General features: G+C 48.5%; 1 protein-coding gene across 1 annotated transcript in view; it reads left to right on the top strand.

Moving 5' to 3' along the window:
- The window catches only part of RASGRP4 (RAS guanyl releasing protein 4), a 30,496-nt gene that overhangs the window by 13,287 nt on the left and 673 nt on the right, over positions 1-16,536 (top strand). The window contains 8 exon segments of the mRNA XM_054998955.1: positions 3,230-3,505; positions 4,788-4,868; positions 4,976-5,080; positions 10,925-11,034; positions 12,079-12,223; positions 13,114-13,150; positions 14,737-14,871; positions 15,087-15,292. Of these exon segments, the coding sequence (XP_054854930.1) occupies positions 3,230-3,505; positions 4,788-4,868; positions 4,976-5,080; positions 10,925-11,034; positions 12,079-12,223; positions 13,114-13,150; positions 14,737-14,871; positions 15,087-15,292 (1,095 nt within the window).

Here is a 16,536-nt window from a genome sequence, read left to right as displayed (position 1 = left end):
TTGGTGTTCCCCCCTGCTGTGTAACCTAAAGCTGTTCAAGAAATAAAGTGTTTTTGCCAGGAATTGTGTTTTTGTGATTCTCTGATGTTAAGTGAGTTGTGTTATTTTTGTGTAAGATAGTGCTGCCATGCCCTTTGGTGTTCCCCCCTGCTGTGTAACCTAAAGCTGTTCAAGAAATAAAGTGTTTTTGACAGGAATCGTGTTTTGTGATTCTCTGATGTTAAGTGAGTTTTGTTTTAATTTTTCTGTGTGGGGGACTGCTGGTGTAATGTGTCATAATGCTTTGCCTACTTGTACTTTGGAAGGGAGAAAATAATTTTTTTAAACTTTATTTTGTGTTGTTCTTGTTTTATTCTTTGTTGTGCAGTTGGTTCCCATCATAGGGAACAATGGGGCTGGCTGGCCAGCCATCTCTGTAGGTGGTGGGGGAATTTGAGGGAGGGTGTCTGTGGTTCAGGTGCTCTTTCACAGGGACCAGCTGGCACTCAGAAGTGTGCCCACCATTGTGGCACCCCTGGGCTGTGCAGAATTGCCCAGGGAAAGAGAGTTTAGAAGTTCCCAGCATAGGGAACAAAGGGAGAGGGCTGGCCTTTGCCAGCCTGTTCCTGGGGTTATGGGTGTGGGGCAGGTGGGGGTGGATTTGGGTCTGTGAGGGGCTAATGTGGGGATTTGGGTCTGTGTGTGGCAGCTGGGGGGGAATTGGGTTTGTGTGGGGCTGTAAGGGGTGGACTTTAGGGGCTGAGAGGACCTACTTGGGGAGGCCATGAAATGCCCCCCCCCAAGTAGGAGCAGTCTGAGCCTGGGTGGGGGGTGGGGGGAAGGGTGGGAGAAGGGCCCCTGAGGGCTTGGGGGCATTTTGCATGCAAAATGCCACCCCTGGCAACACAAGCCTCCCCCAGCTGTCAGTGGTAGAGATTAGAGCACCTACTTGGGGAGGCCATGAAATGGCCCCCCCAAGTGGGAGCAGGCTGAGCCTTGGTGGGGGGTGGGAGGAGGGGTGGGAGAAGGGCCCCTGAGGGTGAGGGGGCATTTTGCATGCAAAATGCCACCCCTGGCAAAGGAAGCCTGCTTCTTCATTTTTTCCCCATAGGAAATAATGAAGAAGATTAGCAGCAGCATGCTAACAATATGCTGCTCCTTCGCTTTCTTATGGGAGGATGGGGGGACCTGCTTTGGGGGGCCATAACATGGCCCCCCAAAGTCCAATCTGTCTGAAACTTGGGTGGTTGTTAGAGAAGGGTTAGAGGAAGGTCCCCACCAATTTTGGGCTTATTCGGTGGGAAAATGCCTCCCCCAGACGTCCGGGAAGACGGAGGCATTTTCCCATTGAAAAGCCGAAAGAAAGCCGAAAGAATCCCGAAACGTTTCGGCTTTTTTCTTTCGGCTACCCGAAACGTTTCGGCATTCCCCGAAACGTTTCGGCATTCCCCGAAAGAAGCCGAAACACTTTTATTTCGGCATTCTTTCGGCATTCTGAATGCCGAAACGCACATCCCTAGTGTGCAGTTCTGGAGGCCTCATTTCAAAAAGGTTGTGGACAATTTGAAACAAGCACAGGGGAGAGCAACCAGGACAATCAGGGGCCAGGAGACCAAGCCCTAGGCGGAAAGACTGAGGGACCTGGGAATGTTCAGTTTGGAGAAGAGGAGGCTGAGGGGAGACATGATCGCTCTCTTTAAGTATTTTAAAAGGCTGCCACTTAGAGTGGAAATACACGTTGCGAATTACCTGGGGATGCTCAAGTGCAGGATTGTATGTGTCGTCCTCAATTCACACGCAGGCTGTTCTTGCTTGGTGCCCATGAATGCCGCTTCCACAGGAGCTCCCTTTGTGTGATGGCATCTGCAAATGATTCCGGAGGGCAGAGCGCCAATTCAGCACTCTTTTCGCTGCTAGTTGCCAATTTGCATTTCTTTAAAGTGTGAGAAAATGTCAAGATCTGCATTTCAATGAATGGATGTGGGGGGAACTGGGATACTTTTAGCAGTTGAGGAGGAACTGATATCGAATGCGTGAATGTATTCACGCGGAGCAAACTGAAACGTGAATGTGCCAGCGAGTGCATGGAAAGTTGGAGGGGGAACACTTGAAATGAGGTTCACTTGAGCATCCTTAGGTGCGTAGTAACGTGTATTTCCACACTTAGAGGAGGGAAGGACTGCAGAGGATACTACACAAAACAATGGGTTTAAACTACAGGAGGGAAGGTACCGGTTAGACATTAGGAAAAATGTCTTCATATTAAGTGTAATCCAGCAGCGGAATCGGCTGCCTAGGGATATGAGGGATTCCCCCTTATTGGCAATCTTCAAGGAGCGGCTGGACGAATATTTGTCAGGGATGCTTTAGGCGTTCCAGCATTGGGCAGGGGTTGGACTAGATGATCTGTAAGACCCCAACTCTAGGATTCTAGGATCCAACTCTACCCGCCTATGAAGGAGGGTAGAAAAGGAACCGGTCCTCCTGATTATTAAAATGAAACCGGGAGAATTATTTCCTCCCAATTTCCAAGCTCGGTGGTCCAAGAGCGCAGGACTCTAATCTGGAGAACCGGGTTTGATTCCCCACTCCTCCCCTTGAAGCCAGCTGGGTGACCTTAGGCTAGTCACAGCTCTCTGAAGCTCTCTCTTGTTGTGGGGATAATAATGACATACTTTGTAAACCGCTCTGAGTGGGTGTTAAGTCATCCTGAAGGGCAATATATATATCTAATGTTGTTGTTGTTGATCCAGAGGAGTTAGCCGTGTTAGTCTGTAGTAGCAAAATCAAAAAGAGTCCAGTAGACCTTTAAGACGAACCAACTTTAATATAGCATAAGCTTTCGAGAATCACAGTTCTCTTCGTCAGATGCATGGAGGGCAAGAAGAAACTGGTCAGATATAGAGGAGGAGAGGGGAGGGCGGAGTAGATGCAAACAGCTCCTTCTGATATGGAGATCAGTTTGCTTCTGTAAAGGAAATCAGTTACTTTTGATAATGAGATAACCATTCATAGTTCCTATTCAGTCCCATCTTGACAGAGTCAAATTTACATATGAATTCCAATTCAGCAGCTTGTTGTTGTTGTTGTTGTTGTTGTTGTTGTTATGTCTTCAGACTGAATGACCACAGTGAGAATCTTTCATGATCAGCCATTTTGAAAGGTGGCATCATGGGAGGGGGCAGTAAATGGGATCAACCCCCTCTCTGCTGACCACAACATCCTCTCGGCTTTTCCTCCCCCCTTCCAGATACTATCTGAGATGACAGAGTTGCTCTCGTCATGTGGAAATTACGGGGCCTATCGACGGGCGTATGCCGATTGCAGTGGCTTCAAGATTCCCATCGTGGGGGTCCATCTCAAAGACCTGGTTTCTTTGCACGAGGCCTTGCCAGACCGAGTGGATGGTGGGCGACTCAATCTAAGCAAGTTGCAGAGTTTGTACGAGCCAGCACGAGAGCTGCGGATGCTGCAGCAGGCTGAACAGCCCTTCCAAGCCAACAAGGACCTGGTGCATCTGCTCACTGTGAGAGAGGATCTTGTGCGTGCTATGAGAAAGAATGGGGACTGTGGGGTTAGGCCCACACGGAATATGAGTCTTTCAGGAATATCAGTGCAACTGCTGCTGCACTGCTGTAGCACAGTAGTTAAGTGGGCGGGCTGCAAATCAGCTCTCTGCTGGTTTGAATCCTACTCCTGCCATGAGCCCAGCAGGTGGCCTTGAGTAAGCCACTCCTCGCAGTCCAGCTCCCCAGCTGTATTGTGGGGATAATAATAACACCAAACGGTTCAGAAGAGCGGTATATAAGCACAGTTACTATTATGAAAGCTGTTGTAGCACAGTGGTTAAGCGGTTGGGCTGTGAATCAGCATTCTGTTGGTTTGACTCCCACTCCTGCCATGAGCTCGGCAGGTGACCTGGGATAAGCCACTCCTCTCAGCCCAGCTCCCCAGCTGTAGTGTGCGGATAAGAATAACACTGACTTTGTTCACCCCTCTGAGTGGGGTGCGAATCTATCTAGGTGTATATAAGCCCTGTTGTGGTGGTGGTGGTGGTGGTGTTGTTGGGGCAGAGCACCACCATGACATGAACCAATAAAGTCACATCTGGGGGAAAGGCGGTACAAGCAGTGTCTTGTTTAGCGCATGGTGCAGACTGCCCTCTCTTTTGTCACATTGTGCTATCACCATGGTGTGTGCACATGTGTATTAGGGTCACAACATTGGGGTAGCTTAGTAACCACCACTAGAGGGGGGAAAGAGCCACAACCACCGTGTTGCCTAGCAACCGTCAGTACAAAGAAAGACATCACCGTCGTGTGGCCTGGCAGTAGGTTGTTATGTGACTCACCAACTGCAATGGATTTCCTAGCAACTGTTAAACTGTTACTATAGAGAAACAGAACCACACGTATTGCATGTACTGGCTTCAAACTCCTGGGTGGCCTAGGAGTAACCACAGGGTGCTGCCCCTCATCTTGCAAACCCCGCTGCGGATCAGCGCAGTTGCCCTACCCCTCGTGTCTTCTCTTGCTCACAGTTCACGGCCTTGGGTGTTGGAAGAACCAGGGAGGATCGTGGACGTTATGTCGCCTGGCAAACGAGGCAGACGTGGCAACCTTCCTTCTTGCGGGTCATAGCATCCCCTCTTCAAGCTTGCCATATGTAGCAGCCCTGCCCAAACACATCATGTACTCACAGCTTAAGCCTGCAGAGAATAACAGGTCAAAATTGGCCAATAGAATAGGATAATTAGTGGCAGGTCCTGCGTGCGGAACACGTCCCCTCCTAACTTCTTTGTGCTCCAGCTTTCTCTAGACCTTTACTACACAGATGAGGAAATCTACACACTCTCGTATGCCCGTGAGCCCCGCTACCCTAAATCCTTGGTAAGAGGAAGGTGAATGGGGGTGTGTGTGGATGGGATGGGGGGGTGACACTGGTTAAGGCTTTGTGAGTCCCATTTCTCAAGCTACACCCTCTTATTTTGTCACAGCCGCCCACACAGTTCAAGCCCCCTGTGGTGGTGGAGTGGGCACCCAGGGTGGCCCCCAAACCAGACCGGGTCACCATCAGGAAGCATGTCCAGCAAATGGTTGAGGTAAGAACCCAATTTATGAGAGACTGCGTGGTGTAGAGGTTAGAGGGTTGGATTAGGATCTGGGAGGTCCGGGTTCGAATCCCCACTCTTCTATGGAAGTTCACCGGGTGACCTTGGGCCAGTCTCACGCTCTCGGCCTCACCTACCTCACAGGGTTGTTGTGAGGATAAAATGGAGGAAAGGAGAATGATATAAACTGCTTTGTGTTCCCATTGGGGGGGAAAGTGAGGTATAAATAAAAATAATAATAATAACGATGACGACGACGTTGGTGTGTGAAAGTCAGCGGCTAAAATTAAGGTTGCCAGCCTTCAGGAGGTGGCTGGAGATCTCCCAGAATTACAACTGATCTCCAGGTGACAGAGACCAGTTCCCCTGGAGAAAATGGCTGCTTTGGAGAGTGGACTCTATGGTATTATACCATTCTGAGGCCCCTCCCCTCCCCAAACCCCACCCTCTCCAGGCTCCACCCCCAAAATCTCCACAAATTTCCCAACCTGGACTTGGCAACCCTAGAGATGGTTTCGTGCCAGCCCCCCCCCCCCCGATAAAATTCTATACTTATAAAAATGTCCCCCTCCCACTCTAAGAGCAGTCTTCCTACTGTCCCTTTTTTTGCCTGCTGACAAGTTTGGTGTAGTGGTTAAGAGCGCGGGACTCTAACCTGGAGAGCCAGGTTTGATTCCCCACTCCTCCGCTTGAAGCCAGCTGGGTGACCTTGGGCTAGTCACAGCTCTCTCAGCCCCACCCACCTCACAGGGTGATTGTTGTTGTGGTGATAATAGTAACATACTTTGTAAACCCGTTCTGAGTGGGCATTAAGTTGTCCTGAAGGGCGGTATATAAATCGAATGTTGTTATTATTATTATTCGTGGGTACTGATATCTGTCTATCGGTAGCATACAGCACAAGAGTGCTTAAGGCCAATGGCTAGAACAAAGATTTCACATCCAGAAGCAACTTAGTGTATGGGATCGAAAACAGGTCTCATCATAAGGAAACAGATTCACACAGCATTCAAAACCTTAGTTTCTAAAGAGCTCTCTGCCCCAAAGGGATGGATTCAAACTTGAGGAAGTTATAATACTCTGAAGCTTCGAGCCGAGGAGAAAATCATCTCTCCTTTGCCGGTCACAAACACGTCTGGGAAGAAAGAAACTGCAAATGAGGTTACCCCACACCGGTAGAGACTTCTCAGCCAGAACATACACTTTGTGACAATCAATATTTTAAAAGTCCCAGTGACTGCAAGAGGAGGGGTTTTCAGAAGCCAGTCAAGAAAGGGCTTGGTTGTTGTGGATTTTCCGGGCTGTATAGCTGTGGTCTTGGCATTGTAGTTCCTGACGTTTCGCCAGCAGCTGTGGCTGGCATCTTCAGAGGTGTAGCACCAAAAGACAGAGATCTCTCAGTGTCACAGTGTCCACACTGAGAGATCTCTGTTTTTTGGTGCCACACCTCTGAAGATGCCAGTCACAGCAGCTGGCAAAACGTCAGGAACTACAATGCCAAGACCACAGCTATACAGCCCGGAAAACCCACAAAAACCATCGTTCTCTGGACGTGAAAGCCTTCAACAATACAAAAAGGTCTTGTTCTCTCATACGGAATCTATCTATTATTGAATATGGCACAATTGTTATAATTCAGTCCTGGGATTTTCCTGTCTGAATAGAAGAACCCAGGAGGCAGACTATTACAATTGCATAATAATACAATGATACACGGATCTGTAGCTACCCGAGGTTTCCATTCTCCATAGCAGTGAACGTTCACTTGAATTAAACACCTTGAAACGTTCAACCAATAGTTAGTCCAGGAAATACTGAATATCTAATCTATTTATATCTGGAGTAGCCTGATTAGTTCCCATTATAGTGTATACAGATAAGGGTTATTGGGCAACCAACCATTAAAGCTAGGCAGGACAGAGAGCTCAGCTTTTCTAGATGAAAGAAAGGGAGCAATGCCAAGTAAGACAAGGTAGCTTTGGTGAGTCCCAAAATGGACAGCAGAACTTTTAAAACGGAGGCTTATAGGTTTATGATATATAGAAAAATTCAAAATTGGAAAAAGGGATAAATTGTTTATCCAAGATGGAAACAAAGATTTACAGTTTGGGTATATAATAAGAAAAGTAGTTAAGGATGTACTGCTTAGTATAATGGAGAATATATATTTGTTTTAGATAGAGAAATTTAATAGAAGAAAGGGAAAAGGGACAAAGGGGTGGAAAACTGTTGGAAGTCAACAAAAGGGGGGGGAAAGGGAGGGGGTTAGAAATGAAAAATTTGGGGAAAATTGAATGTAAATGTAAAAATAACGGATTTTAACCCAATAAAATTTTTTCAAAAAAAAAAACGGAGGCTTATAATGTTAACTAGGTTAAAAAAGAGAAACCGTGGCGAAGGAAAAATACATTGCTGACGTATGCTTCAAGGTCTCACCTCTTGTACTCCACGTTAACTTGGCATAACTCTCTTTCTGCCTTACTTTGGTTCTTAACATTACAAGCCTTCCTGAGAGCAATTTGTATGAAGTAGCTTGAGCCCCTTGCCGTCTCTACAAGTCAGGGTAGATTAATTTAATTTAATTTTTATTTACTTTTGATTTTTATTTCGCCCTCCCCACATTTCCAGCAGGCTCAGGGCGGATTACAAAATACGTAAAGGTTAAAATATTAAAAACAGTTATTATAGTTAACAATTCTAAAAACATCCAATTTACACAGTTAAAATACAATTATAAATATCCACATTGCAGCACAGAATTCCACTGATCAAATTTAAAACAACTTCAGAGCACCTCTGCATTAAAGAGTTTTTAAAAATGGGGGTATTGGTGGTGTATTGCCATATACTTCCATTGTGTATTTAAGGAAGAAATTTTCTTGCACGGCAACACGAGGAGGAATGCTTCCAATCCAACCACTATTTTGCAGTGTGCAAGGGATTGCTGAGCCTACTGACATCTAGTCTGGGAATAATGTAGAAGCACGCACTGAAAAAAGATGCCCCCCCCCCAAAACATTGTTTGTGGCAATAATTCACCCCAAAGACTACAGCCTCCTGCATTCTTGCAGGAGTACAGGAGCATTTCAGCCCAGGCGCATTTACTCATTTTGGACCCTGTATTTGCATTGCTTGAACAGTCATTAATCTGTGGACGCACTGCAGCATCATTTCCTGTGCATCAGCTGCGTGTTCCATTTGTTGCAATGTCATGAGCCATGCAGGCTCATGATGATCACGTGGTGCATCTGCAGCAATGAGGCAAGTGTGCTAACGGGCGCTCCTTGGCTTACTCGGTTCTCTTGCATGGGACCTATTTAACTTGAGGGACGCGGTCTGGAAAGCCAGCGTCTGCTCCAGTTTCATCACTAGACTGCATGTTTCTCACTGCTACATGAGTAGGGGTCTGCAGGCACATGTTGAGTCTGAGGATCTCGTCTTGCATGAAACCACAATAGCTGAGGTCGGAGAAGGCCCACGTTGCTAGATCTGTGCGCCCCGTCACTAGGATTAAAGCTAGCAAAGGCAATTTTGACTGCCTTCTCTCAGCAGCTACGGCTGTGCTGTGCTACTACAGGATGTTGGCTTGCTTTGCCCATAGGCAACCCACTGGGAGTCTCTCAACATGAGACATCTTACACGAGAACGCTCAAGGGCAGGGAGATGCAATGTTAGCCAGGAACCGCGGTTTAAATCTCATCTCTCTACACAGAGCAGGTAGAGATTGCTCCTCAGAGGGTCTGGGAGGCGAAGAGGAAATTAACAAACCCTCTGAGGAGCAATCTTTGTGGCTTCTAGAGAAGTGAAATTGACAGAGCCTTCAGCTCTGTCTTTTTAAACTTCCCTTCCCAGCTAACATTGCGCCTCCCTACACTCGAGTGTTCCCGTGTAAGATGTCTCGTGTGTAAAGAGAATCTCAGGGTCGCACTACAAGTGACGAATGACATTTGCCTGGCAAGTGAACAGACTCACGTGCATTCCTCCCTGTTCACTTGCCATTCACTTGCGCTCCACTTGATCAAATGGAGCGCAAGTGAATGGCAAGTGAACAGGGAGGAATACACTTGATCAAGTGGAGTGCAAGTGGAGTGCAAGTGAACAGGGAGGAATACACTTGATCAAGTGGAGTGCAAGTGGAGTGCAAGTGAACAGGGAGGAATACACGTGAGTCTGTCCACTTGCCAGGCAAGTGTCATTCGTCACTTGTAGTGCGACCCTCAGAACCTGCAGGCCTTCCAAAGTGGCACACTTTCCGGCACGTCTCCTCCCCCTTCCCCATAGCACAACCCTTCTGTGGAGGAAGAGGCTCAAATCCGGCCACCCCAGCCACTTCCTTTTCTACAAATAAAGATTGCTGCTGAGACAACTTGTGCATGCTTTGAGTGGAGAGGGAGGGGAAGCGGAGGTACGGGGATCAGCGAAGGGGCGCTGTTAGCCCTGCAAAACAGCGGGACTCGCTCATTCCCATTCTCTCTAAATTCTGCACCAAGGAAAGCCGGAGTCTCTGACCTGAATTAATCCTGCAAACACTTTACATACTTTAGTCTGCACTGCTATCCAGTTTCCGGGCAAAAGAGCTCCGTATGGATTGAAGCCCTGGCCTCCTGTTTGTGGAAATTCTCTTTAGCCCACCCTCTGCACTGAGGTCCCCCAAACGCAGCCCACATGCTTCCCAGTATACTTCCAGAATCAGAAGGGCCAGGAACTTGAGATTAAGAGTCTGTTGTGCTTAATGACTCTGCCTCAAGCATGCAGTGGTGTTCAAAAGCCACGTCTCTCATGCAAGCCTCTTTTTTCAAACAGGGAGGCTCCTGGAGCACATGTTTTTTGTGATGCTAATGGGTTTCCAGCTCCTGCTTAGGAAATTCCTGGAGATTTGGGGGTGGAGCCTGAAGAGGGCAGGGTTTGGAGAGGGAAGGGACCTCAGTGGGGTTATAATGCCACAGAGTCCAGCCTCCAAAGCAGCCATTTCCTCCAAGGGAACTGACCTCTGTCATCTGGAGAGCAGCTGTAATTCCGGGAGATCTCGAGGCCCCACCTGGAGGCTGGCAACCCTATGACAGGCTGATGCCAGCGGGTTGACAGTAGTCTCCTTGCACATAGAAAACATCCCACCTACTCCAAGGGCACGGCAACGTACAACCAGGTAGGGAAACAATGAAAGTGAGGAAAGGTTGAAGGATCTGGGTATGTTTAGCCTGTAGAGGAGACAACTGAGAGGTGATATGATAACCATCTTCAAGTACTTGAAGGGCAGTCATATAGAGGATGGCACGGAGTTGTTTTCCATTGCCCCAGAAGGTCGGACCAGAACCAACGGGTTGAAATTAAGTCAAAAGAGTTTTCAGCTAAACATTACGAAGAACTTCCTGACAGAGCGGTCCCTCAGTGGAACGGGCTTTCTCGGGAGGTGGTGGGCTCTCCTTCTTTGGAGGTTTTCAAGCAGAGGCTAGAGGACCACCTGACAGCGATGCTGATTCTGTGAACCTGGGCAGATCATGAGAGAGCAGGAAGGGTTGCATCCGTGCTTAGTTCTCATGGCGCCTTCTTACATGCCCAGAGTAATGCCACTTTGGGGTCAGGAAGCAATTTTCCCCAGGCCAGTTTGGCTAGGGATCCTGATGGTGTTTTGTCATCTTCTGGGCATGGAGCAGGGGTCACTGGGTGTGTGTGTGGGGGGGAGGTAGTTGTGAATTTCCTGCATTTTGCAGGGGGGTGGACTAGATGACCCTGGAGGTCCCTTCCAACTCTATGATTCTATGCAAAGCCCCCCCACCCACCCACACGGCCTACTCACTTCCCCTCTCTCTTTTTTTGCCTCCCCATTGCCACCAGTCTGTGTTCAAGAACTACGACCCTGAACAACGAGGTTCCATCTCCCAAGAGGATTTCGAAACCATTGCCACAAGTTTCCCATTCTCTTTCTATGGGCTAGAAAGAGATCGGTAAGTTTGGGGGTGTAAAGAAAGGGGGGTGGGGGTGCCCAGAGGCTGTGGACCAGTGTGCTTGCCTGTTGGCATGAATTTAGGGCAGACCTCCACGTCAGGATGCCCGGGTCATAAGGCGCGTATTCCTAGGAAGAGATTTAGAGCCAAGCTGCAAGTAACGAATGACGCTTGACTGGCACATCAAGGGCTTTGCGTGCCTTTCTTGTGGGTAGGTAGCCATCTTGGTTTGCAGTTGAAGAGCAAGATGTGAGTCCAGTAGCCCCAACTAGATTTCCAAGGTGCGAGATTTTGATGAAAGGAGGAACTTTGACTCTTGAAAGCTTCTACCCTGGAAATCTAGTTGGTCTTTAAGGTGCTACTGGACCCAATTCGTTCTGTAGCCCCAGATCCTTGCGAGCTGCACGGACCCTGTCACCTGGCTGTCTGTCAAGGGGATTCGTGGGGGTCAGCCTGGGTGGGAAAGTGGCAGAACTGCCAGTTCGGGTGACAGCTTTGCAGAAGTAGGAGTGGGTTGCAATGTGCTACAACAGCCTGACTTGGGGGCTCCCCCACGAAGTCTGTAAAGGGGACACTCTGGTGAGAGCTCAGAAACAACAGAGAACCTTCAACAGCAGCTTGCTCAGCTGTACAAAACTCTCCCTGTAAAATAGCAGGCACGCATCGACAGCACATGGCACAGTCAGCCAGTGGTTCTGCAGGCACACAGACCCCCTTTTCCTGAGTGGCCCAGTTTGTGCTTCATGTAAAGTGACCAAAGGCATACCAGGACCCTCAGGGGTAAAGCTGCAGGTGGGAAGAGGTTTTTGGTAGCCAAACAGCAACTGGGAAGAGGGCTTCCCACAGCTAGCCACCACAGCAAAGATGCTAGGATCTCCCTATTTCTGGGAATCCTGTCAGGGCTAAGGCGACTCTTTCTCTGTCTCTTCCCTGGCTAAGGCAGCTCTTTCTCTGTCTCTGTCTCTTCCCTGGGTAAGGCAGCTCTTTCTCTGCCTCTGTCTCTTCCCTGGGTAAGTTGGCTCGTTCTCTCTCTTCCCTGCACAGCGAGGGTCCGTGGAGCCGGGAGGAACTCCTGGAGTACTTCATGCGGGCCTGTGCCATCTTCTCCAAACTGGGCCTGGGATTCCTACACAACTTCCACGAGGCCACCTTCATGAAGCCCACCTTCTGCGACAGCTGCAATGGTTTTGTGAGCATACAGACTTTTCTTCCCCCAAAACTAACCCTCTGCAGTGGGAGGGAGAGGATAGCTGGTATTGAGGCGATACATGTTGGTACCCTATTGGGGATGACAAAAATGGAGTAGAGCCAGAGGTGAAGAAGATGGATGTGGAAGGTTGGATGAAATTGTAGTGAACCATTGGTTACCAGGGAAGGGACAGAGCCGTGCAGAATGGCGGCCTCTGGTTCTCTAAAAGCATCACCCTGACCCTTCTGGACTGCTGTAGCACAGTGGTTAAGTGGTTTGGCTGCGAATCAGCACTCTGCTGGTTCGAATTCCACTCCTGCCATGAGCTCAGTAGGTGGCCTTGGGTCAGACCCTCCTCTCAGCCCCAGCTCCCCAGCTGTATTGCGGGGACAATAATAACACCAATTTGTTCACCGCTCTGGGAGAGGCACTAATCTGTCTAGAAGAGTAGTATATAAGCACAGTTATTATATTTTCTTCTGCGGCCATGAGGCCTAGAAATATGAGGCAGGGGTCCTGAGCTGCGCGACTGCACACATGCAAAAATTTAACCCATACCCTCTCCCATTAAAAGACCTCTGGCTGCCCGTGCCAGGGAAGAGCTTCCAGTACCAGCGTATTTGCTGCCCCAGCTGAGCCAGAGGGACTAGCACACCGTCTCACCAAGCTATTTTTTAAGCTCAACTTTTTCTCTTTCAAAGCTAAAAGTGGGGTTTCCGAGAATTGAGAGGTTGCTGCGTTTCTAGAAACCTGCTTTTGCGATTAGGAACACGATTGGCAAGCTGTTAGGCTTAGTCTGAGGTTAAACCACATTCAGTGTGTTCCAGTTACGTATGCAAAGTGATGAACGTCGCTGCAAAGCTAACCTGCTGCATTCTTTGCAATTCTAGCTCTGGGGAGTCTCCAAGCAAGGATACCGATGTCGGGGTAAGCATGCCCCCTATTGGACATGAACAGCGACAAAACGGATTTTAAATAAGAGCACCTCTCAAGGAGGTTCCAGTCTGTTTACACCACGCACTTTGCCTCTAACGTTCTTGTTACAGTACAGATAACGTGTGTGTGTGTGTGTGTGTTATGTGCTGTCAAGTTGCCTCCAAACTATGGTGACCCTATGAATGAAAGACTTCTGAAATGTCCTATCATTAAGAGACTTGCAAACTGGAGGACGTGGCTTCTTTCATTGAGTTCAGCCATCTCCTTTTAGGTCTTCCTCTTTTCCTGCTGCCTTCCTCTTTTCCTAGCATTAGTGACCTTTCCAAAGAATCTTGTCTTCTCGTGAAGTGACCAAAGTACGATAGCCTCAGTTTTGTCATTTTAGCTTCTAGGGAGAATTCAGGCTTGATTTGATCCAGTACCCACTTATTTGTCTTTTTGGCTGTCCATGGTATCCACAAAACTCTCCTCCAGCACCACATTTCAAATGAATCCATTTTCTTCCTGTCAGCTTTCTTCACTGTCCGACTTTCACACCCATACATAGTAATGGGGGGAATACCATAGTTTGGATTATCTTGATCTTGGTTCCCAGAGACACATCTTTATCTTTCAGGATCTTTTCTAGCTCTCTCACAGCTGCTCTTCCAAGTCTCAATTTTCTTCTGATTTCTTCATTGCAGTCTCCCTTTTGGTTGATAATTGATCCAAGAAATAGAAAATCTTTAACAGATATTATTGAGGTGTAAAGACTGGTTACGAGGCAGCGACGCCCTGTGGTGTCAATACACTGCAACGATTCAGAGTTCTGGCTTGGAATGTTTCTTTGCATTAAAAAATGTCCACGCAACTAGAAAACTGGCACACCAAAAATTAAAACATTTTGGGTGCTTTTCAGTCTTGCAAAGAAATCCTTAAAGATACTAGTCCACAATAGTGACTGGCCTGCATAGCTACGCCAGGGGTTTTGCTACATACATACGTCTTGAAGACAGAAAAAGTCAGAACCAAAACCATGTCCTTTGCAGCCAACAAGATATCCCTTAGATGGCTTTCTCAAAAAGGCGGTTCCCCTGCCAGATTTAGCAGTTTAGGTGGTCTGTTGAGAGAATAGCCAGAGTTCCCAGTCTGGAATTAAACAGAAGTTTTAACATGCCTAACTGTGAGACTGAACAATTATGCATGCAAAAAAAGTTCGTCAAACTCCATTTCCCTCCCTCTCTGTGTCCTGCTGTGGATTGTACTGACCCAGCTTTTAATTGCCAACCCATTCCTGTTTTCCTTGGCAGGGTGTGCTACACACATGCAAGTGAATGGGTTGTATCACTACCGGTGCCGTTCTTTAAAAGTTGGTTTATATAAAAACAAGACAACTTGAGCAGGAATCTTCTATCTTCTACCCACTCCCAGCTGGGCTAGTTTTCTGCTGCTGCAGCACAGCTTTCTAAGGCAATAGCAGCGCCTCCAGCCCACAGCAATACTTGCAATGTTGCTCTGCTGCCCCGGACAGGCTTAGGGAAGGGGCAAGCAGCGGCCCACCTGCCTCCCAACATTAACGCCTCTCTTGTCTCCTGCAGACTGCGGCATGGTTTGCCACAAGCAGTGCAAAGACCAGGTAGAGGTGGAATGCCAGAGGCGGTTCCATTCCTGCTCTTCCGACAGCGGCACGCCTCGGCCAGCCACGCCAGCTCCCACCCCGCAGCCGAGCTCCGGTAAGGGGAAAGGGGGCACGGGTCTGTGGGAACCTGGAAGCAGCTCACAGCGGGCCATCTTGGATGGTGCTTCATAGCAAAGCGGTGCACCTGTGGAACCACTTTAACTCCAGTTAAAAACCACTGCTCTGCAATCAGAGAAGGTTGACAACTGCCCACTTAACTGTATCCGAATACGGGGCCCTGGGCTTAACCACCCTTCTCCTTCACGGCAGGTTCGGAGGAAGAAGCGTTTCCTTTCCCCCCGGGAAAGGAGCAGAGTAAGAGCCGCAGGCTCCTGTCAGCAAGTAGCCCGGGCAGCCGGCTGATGAAGCACGCCTGCACCCAAACGGAGGGCCTGCAGCCAGAGCCCCACGGCGGAGTGGGGGGCCACGGCAGGACACAGAAGCAACTCCCAGAACAGTTGAAGGAGCTGGAAGAGGTGAGGAGACCCTGGGCAGCCGTTTGGCACGAGGATGATGCCCTGGCGAAAGAGCGGGCAGCTGAGTCAATCTGTGATGGGGGCTCTAGTCATTTACGGGAGGAATGCTTGCCTAGCAATCCCCGGGAAAACATGCCCACCTCACCCAAAGCTGCTTGGGTTGCCTTTGGCTAGTGCTGTTATTGGGGAGAGGAGTTTCTTCTTCCAAAATTCACTTTTTTAGATACGGCCATCGATTCCTTTTATCCTTTCTCCTCTGTTAAAAGAGGGGTTTCTCTTCGCAGAGGAATCAACGCAGCCTTTTGTTAACTTCAGTGTTTTGTTACACACCACAGGGTGGTGCTTCAGCAGGAGGGTAGGAAGGTGAGGGAAGACACCGTCTGCTGCTGAGCATTATGGGCCAAGCTACAAGTGACGAATGACACACAGAGCCAAGCTACAAGTGACGAACGACACTTGCCTGGCAAGTGAACAGACTCATGTGTCTTCCTCCCTGTTCACTTGCCATACACTTGCGCTCCACTGGCAATGGCAAGTGCACAGGGAGGAAGACACGTGAGTCTGTTCACTTGCCAGGCAAGTGTCGTTCGTCACTTGTAGCTTGGCTCTACCACGTGAAACCCCGCAACGGTGCGAGCTTCCCTTCCTGCCCCTCTTCTCTCCGAATTTCTCAAAACAGAACTGATTTGACCCTGAGTCCAAATTCCTAAAAAGAGGAAATGCAACTGTTGGATTTCAGGGAGAAGTTGGCTAAAGAGGAATTCAGTGGCTTTCTCATTAACACTGCTACTAGGAACTCGGTTGCCCAATCTCAATTTATTTATTTAGTTTATTCAATTTATATTCCGCTCTCCCCGCAAGTAAATGCAAACTCTCCTTTTGATGCAGAGCCCTTGGGAGGAAAAGAACTTTGGTTTCTGCTTGGCCAGACCAGGCTGCCTCCAAAGGCAGCAAAACACTAGCAAAAGGCAAAGCCCTTGCAAGTGAAAATTCAAAGTTCAATTAAAAACGTAATGCAAAATTTAATCCCCCTGCTCCTTTGGTCAAAACGACGTTGGTAAAGCAAGGGAATTTCAAAATCCAGAGACACACATTCAGGTTGGATGCAGTTCTTTTGTTCCATTTGGGGACGGGCTTTCCTCCGGCTGAAGAACCCTTCTCAAGCGCTTTCCCCCTTCCATTCGTTGAAAGCACCCCCCACTAGCGGATCGGGCCCGTGGGATCCAACCCAATTGTCTCCAATT

Source organism: Eublepharis macularius, chromosome 15 (genome assembly GCF_028583425.1).
Source record: "Eublepharis macularius isolate TG4126 chromosome 15, MPM_Emac_v1.0, whole genome shotgun sequence".
Taxonomy (NCBI): Eukaryota; Metazoa; Chordata; class Lepidosauria; order Squamata; family Eublepharidae; genus Eublepharis; species Eublepharis macularius.
This window is presented reverse-complemented; position numbering and strand designations above follow the sequence as displayed.